Below are 20,118 nucleotides of genomic sequence, written 5' to 3'. Positions count from 1 at the left end.
CGTGAATTTTAAAGCATGCACCCATAAATTCCTGAAGGTTTTTCTGGTTGTACAGTAACATAACCAAACATAATACAATGCCTGCTTTCTTACAGCCTATAAAATGCAAACTTGTGTGAATATATGTAAAAGCACAAAAATACATTTTCTTCTGTTAACTAAACAGGTCTGTCGTGTTCCCGTGTAGCCTTTTTTTTTTGTTTAATGACAAAAGAAATACATTTCAAAATGCTTCAACTTCTGATAAAGGCTTTGTCCACAACTGCCTTTTTGTTCTGTGTTTGTATTCACTGCAGCAAGGCCCTTAACAGAAGAAGTGATGTTTTTCAAATATCACCCCTGAATTTCCATGTGCAAATAAGCGCCATCCAATCAATTAAGTGAGACACTTCAAAATGTTTTGCAGAAAAAAAAGAAAGAAAAAAAAAAAAGCAACACATACACATTCAAGTTTATCAAAAAGGCTAATCGGGCAAAATAAGGCCCGCAGTTACACTCCAAGAAGTTTTGACAATGCCTATATCACAGTTAGTGAAAATGACACCCCTTAAGACAAAAGGACTGACACTACCAGACTCTTCAAACGTCCGGTGCCACCACTGACGGAGCTTAGCCAATTAAAACTTCTTTGCAGTTTCCTTTCCCTGATTGTCCACACTGAAATCTATATTTTTGGTATAAAATATAAAAGTAAAAAATATATAGACTACAAAGCTGACTGAGCTATCTGTGCTACTCAGGTTTCTAAGCAAAACTGATGTGATCTGACTTTATTTCCTCCCTGTGCTCTTACCACATCAGCTGACTGTTTGTTTGTCTAGTGCAGGGATGTCAAAATTAGAAAAACAGAAGAAAGAAATGTAAGAAAAACAGGAACTCTTCTGTCATTTCATTATTACTCGATTACTTATTTACTTTGGTGTAGTCTGAATAGCCCAGAGAGGTCTTTATTAGTAGGAAAAGATGTCACACTTAGTGAAAAGTCCAAAATTTATGCTCTCCTTTACATTTTCCAAAGCAGTTCAGCGGGCCACATTGGAGTCTTTGTTGGGTTGATTCTGGCCACTTTCTTGCAACTTTGTGGTCACTCTTTGATTTGGGGTTGCACCTAACATTTATTTTCATTATCAGTCAGTAGTCTGGGAGTTATTTTTCTCTCCCTGCGCCAGCCACAGCTGTGGTTGAAGGTATTATGTTCCTGGATTGTCTCTGGATTGAAATCCTTTGAAGGCAATGTATCTCAGGAATGTCTTGTGAACATGAACTGGAAGTTATTAGAATTTGGTGATCAAACTTAATGTCTTTTTGACCTCATAAACACTGTTGGTCATAACCCAAAACTTCATAAGTTACCTTTGCCAAAAATGTTCCATACTTAACTAGTACAGTGGTGTCAAATATGTGCCCTGGGGGCCACAACTGTCTTGCAAAGAGTCAAATTCGGTCCACTAGATCGCAAAGGCAATGTGAGAAACTTGCAATTAACTGCAATTAATTTTTCAATAACATGCATTCTGATTATTATTATTATCACTTATTCTGGCAATGTCAGATTGCTAAATCTCATTAGGTAAGTAAAGTAATTTAACAAGATATAATGCTTTCTGTTGTCTGGCAAAGTTCTAATGTAATGGTATAAAAGGTTCTTATTACTTTGGCATATGGCTGTAAATATTGTTGTTCTGACCCAAGTGAATGCTTTCAAAATGTAATTCTCAACATGAAAGAAAGAGAAATATTATTTTTATTATGCAGTGATTTTACTGGTCCGGTCCACTTGAGAGCATTTTGGATAGTTTGTGGATCATAAACTCAAATGAGATTGACACCTGGTCTAATAGGAAACAAATGCAATGATATGAAATTCACTTTCACTCCAAAAAGGTCAGCTTACTGTGAAATCATGATGTTTGGCAAAACCACTTCTGACATTATCAAAACACATTAAATCAGGAAGACAACAACAACAACAAAAAAACCAAAACAAGATTTATAAGCTGATTATCTGATGAAATCATATAATCCTGTAGCAGTCATGTTAATTTTGATCAATCATTTAGACAATAAAACATTATAAAAAGGGACTTCTGAAGCAACATAAAAACTTTCATGTTTCTTCAACCACAATCCAAAACCAGCTGTTTTGAATAATACACAAGCTGATAAAAACATATAAGTTTTTATCAGCTTATATGTGCTTTTATTTATTTATGTTTATTTTTATGTTTTACTTTAAATGAAAAAAAAAAAACACCATAGATGTATATCTTGCTCTTGTTCTGTTTCTACAAATAACCACTAATTATCTAAATGATCTAAATGCAGATTGATTCTTTTCAGTTCAGCTGTTGATCATATGTTACAAGATCTGTTCTAATTGCTAATGGAGGGATTTTTTTTCTGATTATGGTGACATTTGTGTTATACCTTAAAATAAAATTACCATACTAATATTACAACTTTTATGCAAATTTGTCAGCATTTGATGGACAGTAATTGCACCATAATCACTCGCAATAATTAATTGTATCTAGTTGTCTAGTTTCAGTCATTGCAATGACAGGCAGCGGTCGGTTTTAAATAAATAGTACTGACAGGCCTACAGGAACAGAAATAGAGCACATGAGCACGGAAAATGTGCTACAGAGAAAGTGATTTATATAGCTCTCCATATACTCTGTTATGCTCTCTCTGCCATCAAGCATGCCTCAGTGGCTTGATATCATAAATAATGTTCAGTGGGAATACATAAATGCATGAATAACACCGAAACAAACAAATAACATGGCTATGGCATTGTCATATATCTACAGTGTTTCTAACCATATGCAACCCAAAGCTGACCAAAAGAAAAAAAAAGAAAAACATAAAAAATAATGACCTGTAACCTGAAAAAAACAAAAAAAACATTCATTTCATTTTGTAGGGCTTTGCAAAATTGACCACAAGGGGGCGACAAATTGCAACGACTATATTTTTTCTGGCCAATGTTTCAGTAGCAACACCGAAAATTCAAGGAGGAATTTGAAAGTAGAGATTAATTTCTATATTACTGACGACGGAGTTTTATTTGAATTGATCGGCATGAACTGGTGTAACTGGAAAGAATTAGAATTTTGTTTGAACAGTTCAATAAAAACACAACCAATCACTCTCTAAGTTTGGATATCTCCTGGGAAGCAATATGAAATTTGGCATAAGGTCAGTGTGGGCTGTTGAATGTTTTTGAGCTTGGTAAAGATTATTGATTTTCTGGCCTAATGCCATGAGCAATGTATGTACCAGACATTTTAATGTGGCTGTTATCTAATTAAATTATAATGGCATTGCATTAGTATTGACGGAGAATATGTGAAAAACATTTTGCCCCCTTCCTGATTTTTTTTGTTTTTTCATATCTGTCACACTTAAGTGTGTTAATCATACAAATCTGAATATTAGCTAGCAATAACCTGACTAAAGACAATGCAGTTTAAAAACAAAAAGACGATCTCATTTATCAAGGCTATTTGGATGAAGGTAAATATAATTTGCTGATAATCTCAGTTCTATTTCACTAGCCACACCCTGGCCTGACCACTGCCAAACATGTTGAATAAAAAAATGACTTAAATCGAACCTGTCTGACAAAGTGAAGAAACAATTAATTAATTAATTAATTAATTAATTAATTAATTAATTAATTAATTAATTAAAAAATAGAGGATGGTCAAAGTCATTGCCATCTATCGGTCTGGAAAGCGTCACAAAGCCATTTCTACAGCTGGGAACAGTTGTGAATCTTTTGAGGAACCTATCAAAAGGGCACTAATGACTACCAAGACTACCAAACTGAATTAAATAATAAAATAATTACAAAATTACAAAATATAACAAAATAGCTTTAATAAATACACAGCTCTGATTATAAATAATCCAGGATATTACACATATTGTCCTTATCATAATGATTATCTCTATTGAGGATTTGATATTAAGGGTGTGCACTATGCAGTGTGTACTGTGCCCCAGCATGCAACAGCATGAGGCTAGCACTGGCCACAACAGACTAGCAAAGCCTCTGCATTATCCGACAGGTATTAAAAGACCTCAGCCACCTCAGAAAATAGAAACAGCTCTGGCCCTTCCTGTAAACTGCAGTGGTGTTTTAGCCCAGTCCAGTTTATTGTCAGTCCTGTGATTGATAGAACCATGAATTCTGCTCTCTACCAGAAAATCCTGAAGGAGAATGTGTGGCCATCAGTTCACACCCTGAAGTTCAAGAGCACCTGAGTTATGTACCAGGACAATGATACAATACACAGCAGCAAGTCCACCTCTGAATGACTCAAAATAATATTAAAATAAAATAAAATAAAATAAAGGTGTTGGAGTGGCTTAGTTAACATCTAGACTTCAATCAGGTTGAGATTCTTTGGCATGACCTTAAAATTCCTCCACACTGATGCTGTACATCATGTACTTTCATATATAACACAAGTTGTGTTTCCTCAATATTGTATTATGTGTTAGATTTTAGCACATTTGGTGCCTGAATAACATGGCGTGTCAGATCTAACACAACACGTGTTGTTTTGAAAGATTTTTTTTGGTTTTTGGGTGTGTTTTTTTTACACGTGTTAAAATTCACACAAAATGTGTTACACGTGGAACAAAAACGTCGTTTTTAACACGAGTGTAAAGCCTCGTCCAATGAAAGGACGGCGAGTCAGATTAAATCAGGGGAATAAATTAACATTTTACTGGATGTGCTGAAATCCAGTTTTGCGGAATAATATGTTAATGCAATTTTTTTATTTACTATAGAGCGATTGTTTCACAAAAGATGTTTGTATAGATACCTTACCTCAAATGTATTTCTGCACATTTATTTCACCTTTTAATTCATCCCAGTCAGCTTGTTTGCTCCGATGTGGATATTTACCCTTCACTGCCCGTGCATTGTCTTGGTCACGGATTTATTGTGAGCAGATTCCTCAGAGGCCACGTGATGGCGAAGGCGTTCCAGTTTACTCAGCGCATCACTTACTGACGAGAGGAGCGTTTCTGCGTCGTGATACCGGAATGTGGATATTTCACCTTTCAAAATAAGAGCAGATTGTTAATAAAGCAGAAGAAATGTGGCTGTCCCATGTAATGTGCGTGGAGTTTTAAATAGACTCGTAACATTGATGCAGATTGTGCCCATATGTCTCAGTGGGAAGCGTTTGCGTTTGGCAAAATAATACAAAGTAAGGTATTTCACGACCTCACATTGGGCTTTGGAAAGCTGGAAGTCTATGATTAATATCTGTTTCATTATTTTAACAACCGATTAAGTAATCAGAATCCGAACATTAACATACCGCACGCTAGAACTCTGAAACAACACAGAAGAGCTCTGCAGTCACACCTACAGGCCAGTGGTCACCCTTTCAGTGATGAAGATGTACAGATCCTGGACAGGAAGGAATGGTGGTTTGTGCAGGGAGTCAAGGAGGCCATTTAGGTGAAAAGGGAAAGACCATCTCTGAATCGCTGAGGGGGCATAAGGGTAACTCTTTTACCATCTTACAATGTGCGATTGCAGTCATGGCAATTTGATCATGAAACTGACCTCATTGTTAGTCACTGGTGCTATAGTATAGTTTCGGTCATTATGCCAATGTGCTGTTTATAAAGTCAGCTGAGACTGAAGGAGTCGCTCTCCAGTTCAGTGCGTGCGTGACGTTTCTCCCACTGAAAACACTACTTCCAGAAGAACAGAATCAACTTTCTTGGATTTCAACGTTTTGTTTTGAAAGGACTGATCGGATGTTCCGTTGATAATAGTGTATGTTTTGACACCGGTGCAGTGAGTGGCCTATTGAGCCCATTCTCTAAATAGGAGTATCTCCCAGGCGGACAGTTGCGGCAGCCTTCTGGCTCGGAATTTTTTTTTTTCATTTTCTGGATTTTTACATCACAGATAAATTCCGGGATGCCTTCAAGTAAAAATCTCCAAGGTAATAAATAAAATGGTTACGGACTGCCATGCCCCCCTTTAGCGGGCATCTGCTTATGTCTGTGGCTAGCTACAGCTTAATGTTAGTCTTTACAATAGAGCATCTCAGGCCGACCGGCTACCGTCCAGGCTAAGCCTGTGTTAGTATTAACCAGCTATTTAATAAAAATAACCTCACTTTCTTTTGTTCGGCAGGTGGAAAAGCCTTCGGGCTGTTAAAAGACCAGCAAAGGCAAAAACTGGAAGAAATAAACCAGGTACGCGTGTTCTCTTTATTTGCCACGAGCTTCTCTAACGGCACTTCACGGTAATTTGAATTTTAATGAGCTCGCGCACACTTGACTTGGCCTTGGCCTCGTTTTTCAGGATTCGGTGCATTCCCGGGTAACTGTCTCAGGAGTGCGGTGAATTAGAAATCAAAACGCCACTGTCTCGTGTTTTGAAGCTGGCCGTGACCATGCTGTTGATGATGCATTTTTATTGATTTCCCTCCGTCACCAACTGCAGGGTCTGGGGTGCACTTGTTGAATGGTTGCATGCTGTCACACAGCTCCGTGCTAAAGGACCGTGAACGTCTCCCTCTGTCCCGATTATATCAATGTGGGAAACGTTTAAAACGCGTTTCGTGCCGACGGGAAACAGGTGTTACAATGAGCTCTTTGTTTGACACGCTTCGTCAGCCGTAGTTTGACGAGATATCTGTGTAATCTGTTTTCCTCCTCTGCTTTGGATGTCATCAGCTCACTGCTGCGGCAAAATGTACACATATATGTATAAAAATAAAAAAAAGGCAGGCCACTTGGAAAGGAGCCAGTGACAGTAATGTATTTGCACAGCAGTCCCAGTTGCCACTACGCACTGCTTGTATTTATTTGTTCATTAGAGAAATGACCCCTGGTTTCTAAGCGGCTCTGTCTAAAAATATCAGTTATTTTGTGATTAAATCCAGGATTTTCTTTTGTTCAGTGACATCCATTTAATTCCGCTGTATTATCATGACTGCATCTTGTAGTTCCCGATCTCAAATCTCAGCTTCTGTGTTCTGTATTCTGGCATCACTCTCTATTATTTTTTTTTTTCTTATTAAGGCTCCAATAATGATGAACTAATAACATGTGCAAGATATGTAAACGTGATAAGGAAATTTTGGCACTATTCTTCTTGTTTTTCATGACCGAAAACAAAATAAAATGACTATAATTTGCTCATAGATGTAAAGTGTAATCCATATATCTGTATTTCGGTTTAACCGTTCCTTATAGATTTTCACGACTCATAAAACTGGCCCTCCCTTTGTTTACATAACGTAAATGACTAGCAGGACACTTCTGTGTGGGAAATTGCTGTGTGATTCAGCACAGCTGAGTCAGGCATCCCTGATAAAGGTCCAGTCGTGGTGTTTATCCTCTTTACACTTAATTGCAAGTTCGATAGACACACTGAGGTCAGCACGAAGAACAACGGCACGCTCTGTCGTTCTGGCTCTCGCTCTGTCCTGCAAGGATTGTGGATGACTCCCACACGCCATGTTGCATCATTATAATTTTATTACATTAGCTCCCTTCTGGCAGCTTTATACCCTTGCGAGGTGTTCCACTTAATGAACGCAGTGATAAGTGACGACAGTAAAGGGAGTCGTTGGTCTCCAGTTCAAAATTTGGACAGGACACAGTCAGATTTGGTGTGCTGAAAGTTCTGTTTATGTGTGGGGAATTCGCTGGAATCTAACAAGGAAGATGAAAAAGTAGTCCCAGTTTCATTAAACTTGTAAAACCTGTATTTTATGACCAGCTTCACTTTTGTTTTACCCCCTTCCTCTTTCTCAGGAGTACCTGGAAGACCAGAAATACAGTGATGAAGAAGACCTGGCTGAAAAGTTGGAAGGTTTCAAAAGTAAGAAAATCCAGCCCTTCCTTCAGCTGATGGCTATCTGCGGTGGTGTGGCTGGGGCTTTTCCTGGCTTTTGTCTTAGCTTAAATATTTTTTTACTTGGCAGGCAATACACACACACACACACAATCCTTTAGTCTTCAGCATTTTGTTTTTCCCTGTGGGAAAGACAGAATGCTGTGATTTCTAAAACATTTGTAAGGCCAAGTCCTTAGTGGCCTGGTAGGAATGTGCCGGGGCGTGACTCTGCTTGTTGTTGCAATATTCGGAGCTTTCCTGGGTAAACTCCTAGCTCCTGGGAACAGGAGTAAAAACATTGATACTTGCTGAATACAGGATTGGGTTGCACAATTTAGAAAAGAACTCCTTCCCCATTCCACAGATATTGCGTTTACATTTAAGGCATGTAGATTTTTTTTTTTCTTTTTACAGTCGGTGTGAGTTTTTTAATCAGTTTCACATCAGACCAAAAACGCAGTTTATTGTAAAAAAAAACAAAACAGCGGAAGTATTGAAATGAAGAAGAAAAGATGCTCCAGTGTCCTACTTACATTGCATGCTTGCTGGAGGAAATGGAGCAGTAATATATAAACAGAAATGGGACCAAGCACCAGGGTCCTGGGAGGTTTGCTGGGTCCCCCCCCCTGTCTTTTCCACATTGTCCCAGAGGCTTAAAGGTCACACTACTTTTAACTACCAGTCAGATCGACTCATTGCAATCCAGCACATGGAACAAAAAAAACCAAGATAAAATGTAGTCTTATTTTAACACTTACATAAAACCCAATGCAGGTTTGGTTTTGTTTTGTTTTTTTAATTAATTTTGCATATTCAGGTGACTCTATATTGAAGTTTTCATTGATTTGTTTGGTTTTTGGACACTTGTTACTACTTTCATGGCTGAATGTAGTTATTCCTATCAGTTAGTCACTAGATTAAATTAATCAGCCACAGGGTACTCAGGCTGCTGGCCTTATTAACATAAATGAAATCTAAAAAACATGAAAATATAGTGTATTAAATCACATTAACAAAGTTACTCTACAGAAATAACAGTTTTGGAGCTGACCAATATAAGCTTTCCAATATTAATATGATTTTTTAAAAATAGAGCTGTTTCAGCTGGTGATTTCAGCACTCTAACTAATGAGCAATAACACTAATAAGCCTCATGTTCTGAGCAATTACAACTGTGAATTTTTTTTCAGTTTTAATGAAAAATTAAGTTTTACACCCAGATTTTGGATGGGGACAATTTTTAGACCAAATATATCAAAGTGTTGATTCTATTATTCTCTCACACTAAGGCTACGTTCGCACTGCAGGCAAAAGCGCATCAAATCTGACTTTTTGGACACTATGCGACATATATCCGATCATAGTATGACAGTGTGAACAGCACAAATCCGATACTTTCAAATCCGATCTGGGTCACTTTCGTATGTGGTACTGAATCCGATGCATATCTGATGTTTTAGAAAGCGACTGTTGTGTGCGTGTGCGTGCGTGCGCGTGTGTGTGTGTGTGTGTGTGATGTCTTCTTTTGCGCATGCAGGCCGCTTTAGGGCCGTGAACGGTTCGCATTGGAGCGCGTTTGCTGTCACATTTTATTTGTAGTGTGAACAACCAAACAAAAAAATCGGATTTGATCAAAAAATCGGAATTGAGCATTAAGACCTGCAGTGTGAACAGAGCCTTAGTCTCAAGCATTGTACATACATAAATTGTACTCATCGGTACAGATCTTTTCTCCTTCTAACAGCAGCAGTTATCCAACAAATGAGTATTTGGTCAAATGAGACTGTGTTAACAAACCAGTCCACTAATCAACCTGGAGAGTACAGCCCTAGCTACTTCAGCCCAAGGGATTCACCGATGCAACTCCTGCCATGTCCAATACATACCAGTATCGGTGTCGAATCATCAGTACACACATTCATACCCAAGCACCCTGTCTAACATTTGTGAACACACTGCTGTGGAGAAGTGTCCAGGGAAACTCTGAGTTCAGTATCTTGAAGACTGGAGTAGCTAAGGAATCAGTCCATCAGTCATACCATCTCTACCCCCTGAACCACTGCTGCCCAAAATGAAGCGCAAAGAGGACAGAACGCATCAACCTGTGTCTGAGTTTTTCAGTCCCATTAACTCGATTACAGTTAAAAAGTTTAAATAAAACAAACTTCTGCAACCACAAATTCTAAAAAAGTGTAAAGTGTGCGTGTTAGTCCCCCCTGTTAGCTTGCCTGGTAATTGTGGCCACTTGGCAAAGTAAACACAGACTAATCTGGGACTAAAATGAAAAGATGGTGCTGATAATCAACTACTGATTGAGCTAAAGTATGTAGCCTGCATTTGCTCAGAATTAGTGTGCGTGCGTGCGCGCGCGCACACACACACACAAAACTAGCACTGTACCTCTGCTTAGAGTTCCACAGGTTGTTTTTTTTTCTCATCACTCTCAGACAAACCAAAAAGAAAACTGAAGTTGTGTTTTGGGGGGGGGGGGGGGTTGTTTTTATTTTGACTAAACAGAAGCTAATTGACAGTGCCATCTGCCCTGGGGGTTAGGGTCTTTTAAAGTGATGGGAAATCCTTGTGTTTATCTGTTGGCCAAAGTGGCAGAGGAAGTCAGTGCGGTCACCGTCCATTGCAGCTATTTTATCAGCAAGTCACCCTCCTTTTTTTTTTAAAAATGGAAAATCCCTTTGGATGAGCTGACTAAGTGGGTGGTAGACAAACTACTTTGTCTAAATCAAACTTACACTTCAGACCTCCTTATGAATGTCAGAGAAAAGTAAAAAATAAAGTATATTTAAGGCTTTCTTGAGAATTTGATGCCATTTATTTTCTAGCATCACTTGCCAAAAGAATTTGGGTCTGGAGGAGCAACTGAAAACTTGAGTTTTGTGCAGTTGAGCCGTTTTCTGTGGCTGCAGATGATCAACAGGCTGCGCTACGACAAGTGGCCCACTCAAAAACTGCTGTGTGTGTGCGCATGTGTGTGCGGAGGCCCACTCCTCAGAGTTTACGAACAGGGTCGGCATTGTCCCGTCCCACTCCCCACGGGTTCGCTCAGTTAACACAGTACCCTCTCTCTGTCCCTCCCAACACACACACACACACACACACACAGAGCTCCCATTGTAGTACAGAAATAGCAAGTGTAATCTGACTAAAGTGCTCTTCCAGGGAAAAGGGAACAGAAAAATTTAGGCAGAAGCGGAAAAATGTCCGCTTCCGAAGAAGCAGTCAGTTCATTGACATGTTTATGTTGTGCTTTTATAAGTGAATGCAAATCCAGTGGTTAGTAATTACTATTTATTCTTAAGCCTGTCTGTGGTTAAAAACCACTTAGATTAGACGATATACCAAGAGTAATCTTTAGGCCAATTCCATTTCATTCCATCCCAGTTTAGAAATGAAAGCTTTAAAAAAAAGCAACAGACTTTTTCAATTCCATGTTTTAAAATGTGTGAATTGTTTTCTTTTGGTGTGATACAGCAAAGTGATTTTTTTTTTTCAATAGGAAGAAAAGAAAAGAAATGTCTGATTTATCAGTGATGAAAGTCATGACTTGTTTTAGTCCTAGATGAGATTTTCATGCTCCCGTTAGAGCTGCGGCTGGAGGCGTTATGTTTTCAGGCTATCCCTCCATCTGTCCCGTTCTCACAATTGTGATATCTCCTGAGGAATTTCAGATTTGACCCAATAGTTCACTTAGACTCGAGAAAAACCAATTAAATTTCAATTCAGCATTTTATATTCAAAGAGGTCACAGGTCAGCTACCTCGTGATGTCACAATGTTGCCAAAACCATCAACTCTTCAGATCATTATTCACCATCATAGCTGCAGAGATTGTGTCCCTAACTGACGTTTAGAAGGATACTAAATTGATGATACTAGATTTATTTCTCCTAAAGTTTTCACTGCATCTGTTATAAGAGTTTCCCTCCAAGTATTAATGGTAAATGTTGTTCTATGCCAATTTAAAAAAAAAAAATAAAAAAATTGTAACATTTGGTCACATACATCCAAGTTATTCTATCGCATAAATAACAAGGGTTTTTTTTTTCTTTAGCTGAAACCACAAATGAGGAGTTGTTAAGGGAGTGTTTTCAACAATGACAATGTGTTAGTGTCTCGAATGTTCAGTAATTACAACTTTTGTTTCTTTATAGTGAAATGAGTATAGAGCAGGGGTGGGCAATCTCAGTCCTCGAGGGCCGGTGTCCCTGCAGGTTTTAGATGTGTCCTCGAACCAACACAGCTGATTTAAATGGCTAAATTAGCTCCTCAACAACATGTCCCGAAGTTCTCCAGAGGCCTGGTAACGAACTAATCATGTGATTCAGGTGTGTTGACCCAAGGTGAGATCTAAAACCTGCAGGACACCGGCCCTCGTGGGCTGAGATTGTTCACAGCCCATGAACTGTCTGTATGCTGCTGTGCTTGGCGATTTAGGGCCCAAACATCTTTCTTTTCACTCTGTTTAAACTTGAAGTACTGTTTTAACTTCCTGACCTTCTGACTCTTAATCTGGCTGCCACGGCTCCCTGCAGCTGCCAGATTGCTTGCTTCCTGCTCAGAGATGTGGGAAAACACACACAAAAACCCACCTGTCCTTATCAGCTGTTTGTGTCTTTGCTAGGTCAGCTGTCAGCACAGTGTAAGATGTTGAGATCACTGGGCAGAGTGTGCTAACTGTTTTGCTGACATGTAATATGCTCTCTGGAGGTTGGTGCTTGTTAGTGTTGTACTGCGAGGTGTGTATGTGTGTGGGGGATGGTGAATGAACTACCACTGTTGGCAATAATCTCCTGTGCTTGTTTTGCAGATAAATATGCTGAGTTTGACCTGAACGACCAAGGAGAGATTGGTGAGTAAAAAAACAACCCAGATAACAACTGTCGCTCAAGCCCATGTTGACATGAGACAACAGTAATTAATACTGTGTGTGTGTTGTCTGCCCCCAGTGGGCGCAGGATTTAAACAGGCTCATGTTACTTTGCTGTGTGCTGCATGGGAAGTGAGACTGTTCTGTCCATTGTTGTGGAAGGTTTTGAAACAGGTGTGGGGCCAACTGTAGTGTCAGGATCTGTTTGCGGTTCCTAAAACAAGCTCCTGTATGTCCTATAAAACTTCCCCAGTCAGCAAAATATCTCTGAATATTAGCCCCTATTCAGTTTTCTGGTCTCTGCACAATTAATATTGGTTTTCCATAATTTTGCACAGATATCTTTGTGATTCAGAAGCACTTTTACCAAATCATTACAATGTATTTTAAACTCATTCCAGCTGAAATAAATGGTATTTCTGTCAGAAGCAGACATTATAAAACTGTTAGACAGAAACGATCTCTGTGTGATAAATGTTTGAAACTTTCTGTGTAAATTTAGTCAAGTCTATTGTAGGTGTTGATGTAATTTAGCGTTTTTGAAAGTTTTTTTCTTTTCTTCATATTATTGTGGAAAAGAAAGACTTGTACATAAATAGGAAAGCAATTCACCTTTTTCTGCTAATCGTGGATCCATTTGTCAACTCCACTTTGTCTCAGATCTGATGGGTCTCAAGCGGATGATGGAGAAACTGGGAGTGCCCAAGACCCACTTGGAGTTGAAAAAAATGATCGTGGAGGTGACAGGCGGCAGCAGCAACACCATTAACTACAGGGACTTTGTCAAGATGATGCTTGGCAAGCGCTCAGCTGTGCTCAAATTGTAAGTAAACCCCCTTTTAGTGTGTGTGCATGTGTGTTTGGGGTTGTTTTTGTTTTTTTTAACAGTGATATTTTGTTTAATGTACGACTGTGTGCTGGTTCATTGCTTGTGTTCACATGTCTAATAGGGAGGATATGAACTGTGTGCTGTGTCAGCCAATTGCTTCCTTAAACAGCAGGGGGTTCAGGGATGACAAGGGATGATGTCACAGCCCACATGCTGCATTGGCTGCTAATCAGCATGATAACAAAACCCATCTCGGTAGCCTATCCATAGTCAGCTCATCCCTCTCTGTAGTGGGGATCCTAATCTTAGGGTACTGAGAATAGGCTGATTAACCACTTATGGTTGCATAGGCCTGACAAAGCCACCAAAATTTACCATACTGTGTCATTAAAATGTACCCTTTACAATAGAAATGGTGTCTATAGAATATGTAATTACAACTTTTTCATGCTCCCCAGTGGATAAAGTGGTGCACCTGTTTTTAAATGTGTTAATGTAGCCAGTGTAAGCCTTTTAAAGCAGCCTTGCACTAGGTCAACCTACAGGAGCTAGAGCCTGTAATGGCTGCTGCGTGTCAGCTCTGCTGGACTAAGCTGGCTGGACCCTTTAGCAGACAAATCTTATAATCCTGAAAAACAGCAAGCAGAGAAAATGCATAGCATTTCCTCCTCACTTTTGAACAACACTCAAATGTTGTTCAAAAGTGTATCCCATAATCCCACAGCTGCTATTTATAAACATTTAAATCCCTTCCTGCTTCTCTTGTCTGCTTGCTGATATTCTAGTAACACTGTTGTTGCATCCAGAAATAACATTGATCATTATCAGTATTTGGCTACACTTTCTAATATATGTAATACATGCATATCATATTTCTTGTTCTACAGAAAAATGAAATAATTATCTGTATGGTTAACTACTAACTAGGGGTGCAACAATACTCGTATCGATATTGAACTGTTCGATATATCGGTTCCGTACGCATATGTATCGAACAATACAAAATGTTTTATTTTATCAACTTTTCTTCTGACGATGCTGTCTGTGTTGAGCGCTCAGTGGATCTGCGTTTGACTACTCCGCCTAGGCTCCACTGTCGAGTGCAGATCCACTGCGCGGAGCGCAAGCTAGCAAGACAGAAGCTAAGCTCGTTGCAACATGGCAACTTCCTCAACGCTACCCGAGATTGAGCCTCCCCCACCCTCGTTCAGATCTGGCGTTTGGAACTATCTTGGTTTTCATGTGAAGCATGACCCTGATGGTAAGCGCGTCATGGACAAAAGTAAAACAGTATGTCGGATGTGCCACGCAATGCTCAATTGGTGGGAACTAGTGCGTTAGCGCAGTTAGCTTGTTAACGTGTTGACGCCGCCCAGCCCCACGCACGGGGCGATCCGCGGTAACTCGTTAACAGAGATTTGCCGCGTTATGGCATTAATGTCATTTTAACAAAATTAATGCTGACAGCACTAGTGGGAACACAACGAATATGACTGCACATTTACGCTGACATCATCCTAGTGCAAAGACAAGTGGAAGCACACAAAACAACAAACTTCACCCGAGTCATTTAGACAGCTGTTGGCACACGATTCTCCTTATGGGACCTGATGTTTAATATGCTGCTGAGACTATACCTCAGAAGGAGCGTATAGTATAGCTTTTATTTCATGTGGGTTTTTTGTTTTTTTTGGGGGGGGGGTCTCGAGAGGATATGAGAGGGAGAAGCTGAGGCCACGGAACAGCTTTAGACTGATGTTATTCAAAGCATTTGGCAGGACAATAATTGATTTTGGTTGTAATTAGAGGGCAATGAATGACACCAAGCTCCGCTACTGGGCTAGGTTAGTGTTAGTGCAGTGCACAAGTACAAAAGAAGACACAGTCATAATTTGTTAGACCAAGATTTTGATTGACAAATGAGCCGTGTAGGGATTTGTTAAAGGTCTTGCAGGAGAGCAGCAAAGGAAACCTTGCTCTTTGAAGAGATAAGTGTAATGGAGTCTTTATCAGATAATAAAGTCACACTGATTAAACAACACACATAGATGCCATAACATTAAACAGTCTGTTCAATGTTATTGCAGCTGGTCTGGCTGCACAGGCATCAAAGTCCACGTGAGTCGCTCCCTTTAAAACTATTGGCCATCTGCTATTAAGATGCCAGAATTCCCACCTCAACCCCTTTTAAAATATGCTTGCACTTTGGGTAAAATACAGATGTGTGCTCATCTCTGTAAAAATCACAAATCCTTATGCTGACAAAACATGGTCACAATGGTCATGAAAACTCTTCAGTTCAAACATTACATTGATGAATATTAGTGGTGACGGGTAGAATGGCAGACAAGTCCTAAGTGTGAAGAAAAATGAGTGAGAGTAGTGGTCAGAGGAATGTGCCAGAGTTTGAGTTGCTGAGTGCCTGTTTCGTCACTGGGATCATTACTCCTTATGAGCTTACTGGAGCTTTGCAGAGTTTTCCAAAAAAGGAAGTTAAAGGCAGGCATTTGCTCTGAATAGCTCTTGTCAGATCACTCACTGTGCTGTGTCCAGTCTGAACCACTGTTGCCTTCGGTCCTTTTGTGGTTTCCTTTCATTCCATTCCTTTCACTTATTGCTCAGCTGCTTCTTGCCTGACTGCTACATCCTGTGTCTACTGTCAGTCTTTTAAATTTACATCTAAATTAATATTTTACAGTCTTTATGCCTCTCTCCGTGGTGCTGAAGGGAACATGCCAAGGCACTTTATTAGGATCTTGCTAGTACTGTTTTGCCTTGAGAATTGTCCTAATTCTCCATTTCACAGATTCAACAAGGTGCAGAATAATTCCTGAGATTTAGCTCCATATTGACATGATAGCATCACGTAGTTGTGGCAGATTTGCCAGTTGCACATCTTTGGTGTGACTCTTATTTTACTACATTCCAATGCTCTATTAGATTGAGATCTGGTGATTTTGGTGGTCACATTGAACTTGCTGTCATGTTCAAAAACCCAGTTTAATATGATTTGAGCTTTGACATGACAGATTATCTTGTCTTCTGAAGATGTGTGGTCATAAAGGGATGGAGTTGGTCAGCAACAATACTGTGGTGTTTTAAAAGTTGCTCAGGTGGTGCTAATTGGTCCAAAGGTTGTGATGAACACGTTTCCCACACCTTTACACCACTAGCCTAAACTGTTGATACAGGGTAGAGTTATGCTTTTACGGGCAAATGTTGCAGAAACCAACAGACCAGGCAGCATTTATCCAAACTTCTGTCCGGTTTTGGTGAGTCTGTGTCAATTGTTGCCTCATTTTCCAGTTCTTAGCTGACAGGAGTGGTCTTCTGATGCTGTAGCACAGCTGGTTCAAGGTTTGCCCTGTTGTGCATTCAGGGATGTTCTTTATTATTCTTTGTTAAAGTGGTTATTCATGTTGCTCTGGGCTTCCTATCAGCTTAAAGCAATCTGGCCATATTCCTCTTATATTAACAACAGATTTTCATCAACATTTATTGGATATTTTCTTTCAGACCATTCTTTGTAAATCCTACAACTGGTTGTGTGGGAAAATCCCAGTAGATCAGCCTTTAAAAGTGAAATACCCAGACCAGCAACAACCTGTCATGTTCACACTCTCCTAAATCACCTTTGTTCCCCTTCTGAGGCTGGGTTTGAACTTCAGATAGCCATGTTCATCATATTTACATGCGTAATTGCATTGAGCTGCAATTACGCATGGTGACAATGATGTAAATACTGCTCTGCTGGTCCTGTGATGGACCTATAGAGGGTGCAACTTCCCTGCTGGGATACGCTCAAATTAACATTAAATGGAGATCTTGTGTTAACTGCCCATGACTCATCTCTCTCCACAGAGTTTTGGTTTTTGAAGACAAAGCCAATGGCTCTCCCTGCAAGCCGGCCGGACCCCCTCCAAAGCGGGACATCGCTAGCCTTCCTTAAGTGTCAGGCCTCCATGCTGCTAAAGGAGCTGAGGGACCATCAATAGCTATGTGGAATAATGTGGAGTGTCGTGTTCATGTGGGACCAGTGATCAAGAACGTCATTTTGTGAATATATGATGTGTGTGAGTTTTCTGTTTGAAAGACTGAGCCCAAAACTCACTAAAATTGTTTGACTGTGAATATTTTATTCCTCTTTTTTTCCCCTCCTTTAATTAAAATGTAGCAGTGATAATAGTAACTTGTAATCAGCTTGATAAATTACATTTTGTAGTGTGTTTCATGGTTGCATTTTAAGGGAAGACTTAAAATTCTCCAGAGGTCTCTTTTGCTTCCACGGTCCGTTTCTTTTTTTTCTTTTTGACACATTGATTTTAATGATTTAGAGCACTATGCTTTTGGAAAAGCACAAGGAAAATGAACAGTTTATTCCAACACATTTTTGCACTCTTCTTAGCACTCTTTCATGCATTCCTGCCAGGCTTATCTTGGTCAACATCTTCGCTTCAGATCAGATGCCAGAGATTTCAAGCCCTACCCACTTCCTCTGGGTCTAAAGCCCCTTTTGAGTCAAAGTACTGATCTGGAATGAGTAACCAAGTTATCATTCCTACTTTATGATATATTAAAAAAAAAAACACACTGGTGTACATGTGTGTACTTGCTGTACTTTGTGAGTCACAATGTTAGTAAAAGGATAAGGCATGTTGTTGACTTTCAGTGTCCTTGTGTGGCTTGAAAAGCAGTAAATATGACTCTATTTAGAACCGCTAGTCTAAGTTTGACATACAGGCACGCAAGCAGAACAGATGTACATATTATACTACACATCGTACAATCATATTATTTCCAAGTGCCTCAAAATGCAGATACTGTAGAGCTTACACAGTTTGGAGGAGGGAGTGCACACTAGTGTTCAGTTCAAGCAGTCCTTTTAGTGTATGAATTCAAGAAAACCGTGAGATGCTATCATTTAGTGTTTGGTGAGAGTTTTAATGATGTTTGTTGAAGTGTCTGATGTAGTTTTTGTTACTGGTTTCCACAATATTCTGAGTGAGTGAGGTTCACATATGGTGGATTTATTTTTTCTGTTCTTTTTTTTTTCTTCCCCCTTTTCTAACCATTATTTTGTATGCCACTGAAAAAATGTAACCTGATATTGGGTTATTTGTCTTTGTCGAGTTGTCTTCCTCATATTGTTCCATAAGCCAGCCATTTATCTCTAACATGGTTTCTTCTCCTACATGTTAAGTAATTTATGACTGTGTTTGTCTCCCCAGTATAAATGTTCTTTTAACAAACAGTATTTACTGTGAAATTGGTACTTTGACACATAACATGTTTTAACACCATTATGATACTTTGTCTTTCGTCTGGTGGTTATTTTACATATTTAGTGTTGTTAAGATACACATTGTTTTGCCGACGCCAAAGCAATTAAAAGTCTTCTTACACTGGGCACAAGTGTTGAGTTGTTCACTGTGGAAAAACTTGTCTTAAACTGGTAAGATTTTAGGGTTAGCAAGTTTCAGATGGTTAGTTTTGTAAGTATTTGAACAGTGATAGTTTTTGTAACTTGGCCTTTGTACAGGAGCCCAGTGGATTCTTAAATCAAAGGAAGTGATTTAAGTGCTGACTTCTTGCTTTAATAAAAATGGTTCAAAAGTATTGCATTAACCACTTTTACATCTGAATCATAGCACATCATTTGTCAGAAAGTGGAGGCACGTTATGCATGTATGGCTGTAGGTGTAACTAGAGTTTCCTGATGATGTGAATGCTGATAAAACCAGCAAGATGAAACCTGAAGTGTATCGGGCTATAACACCTGCTCAGATTCAGCCAAATGTTGCGAAACAGATCAGAAAGCAACACTTGTTTCTCATCACCAAGAAATTAGATATTCAGGGGTCAAGTCAGCCCAACATATGCTTGCTTTTCATTTACTGAAATAAAATGGAAGGCAGAGGAGACCCCCAAAGGAGCAGAAACTGAAGGTGTAACATATCAAGAGAGGAAGCCATCATTTAAGTATGTCAGTGGTTTCAAGGCCATAAGCAATAATTGACTGCAAAAGTGAGTCAGGCAGAGGCCCTGGTAGTACTTTCTCCAGCTATTAAGGTTTGGCTTTTGGGACACGTCTTCTGAATCTGAGCTAGTTGAGGTCGAGAGACACCTAGTCGCCTCACCTCAATGCATGGCTTGGATTCTCATGGAGAGAGGCTGGACTCCAACCTGGAGTTGCCCTCAGTGAGAGGCGGCGGGCAGGGGAAGGTGTCCTTGTATCCTTTTGGCTTGCTGCCTGTAAGTTGAAGCCTGGCTGTGCGCTGGGAAGGTGTAGCAGAGGCCCCCATCCCATAACTCCCACCTCAACAGCATTCGGGGGGGGGGGACCTTATTATAATATTAAACATTATTTCAGATTGTCCAACTCTGGAAATTGAATGCTATGTAGAAACATGGCTGTAATTCCTAAACAGTTTTGTGAAACTGCTTGAATTACAGACGAAAGTCTGCACTTTGGATTAGAATCTAGCAGCAGCCACACAGCAACAGATTTCACTTGATA

At 39.5% G+C, this 20,118-nt stretch overlaps 1 protein-coding gene across 1 annotated transcript; it reads left to right on the top strand.

Moving 5' to 3' along the window:
• Positions 1–5,810: 5,810 nt before the first annotated feature.
• Positions 5,811–19,008, top strand: aif1l (allograft inflammatory factor 1-like). Its single transcript, XM_005917220.3, has 6 exons — positions 5,811–5,984; positions 6,179–6,240; positions 7,810–7,876; positions 12,713–12,754; positions 13,433–13,595; positions 17,463–19,008. Exons 1-6 carry the CDS (start codon positions 5,960–5,962, stop codon positions 17,548–17,550), a joined length of 447 nt encoding a protein of 148 aa, XP_005917282.1. The 5' UTR covers positions 5,811–5,959; the 3' UTR covers positions 17,551–19,008.
• Positions 19,009–20,118: the final 1,110 nt, after the last annotated feature.

Source organism: Haplochromis burtoni, unplaced genomic scaffold, assembly GCF_018398535.1.
Source record: "Haplochromis burtoni strain Fernald_Lab_line unplaced genomic scaffold, NCSU_Asbu1 Contig_23, whole genome shotgun sequence".
Classification (NCBI taxonomy): domain Eukaryota; kingdom Metazoa; phylum Chordata; class Actinopteri; order Cichliformes; family Cichlidae; genus Haplochromis; species Haplochromis burtoni.
The sequence above is the reverse complement of the archived record's forward strand: the minus strand, read 5'-3'. Positions and strand labels throughout refer to the sequence as shown.

Excerpts from the sequence above, each read along its gene's own strand:
- aif1l (XM_005917220.3), top strand. The coding sequence starts at position 5,960 with ATGCCTTCAAGTAAAAATCTCCAAG. Across the intron at positions 6,241-7,809 it reads AACTGGAAGAAATAAACCAG|GAGTACCTGGAAGACCAGAA; the intron begins GTACGCGTGTTC and ends CCTCTTTCTCAG. Across the intron at positions 13,596-17,462 it reads CGCTCAGCTGTGCTCAAATT|AGTTTTGGTTTTTGAAGACA; the intron begins GTAAGTAAACCC and ends CTCTCTCCACAG.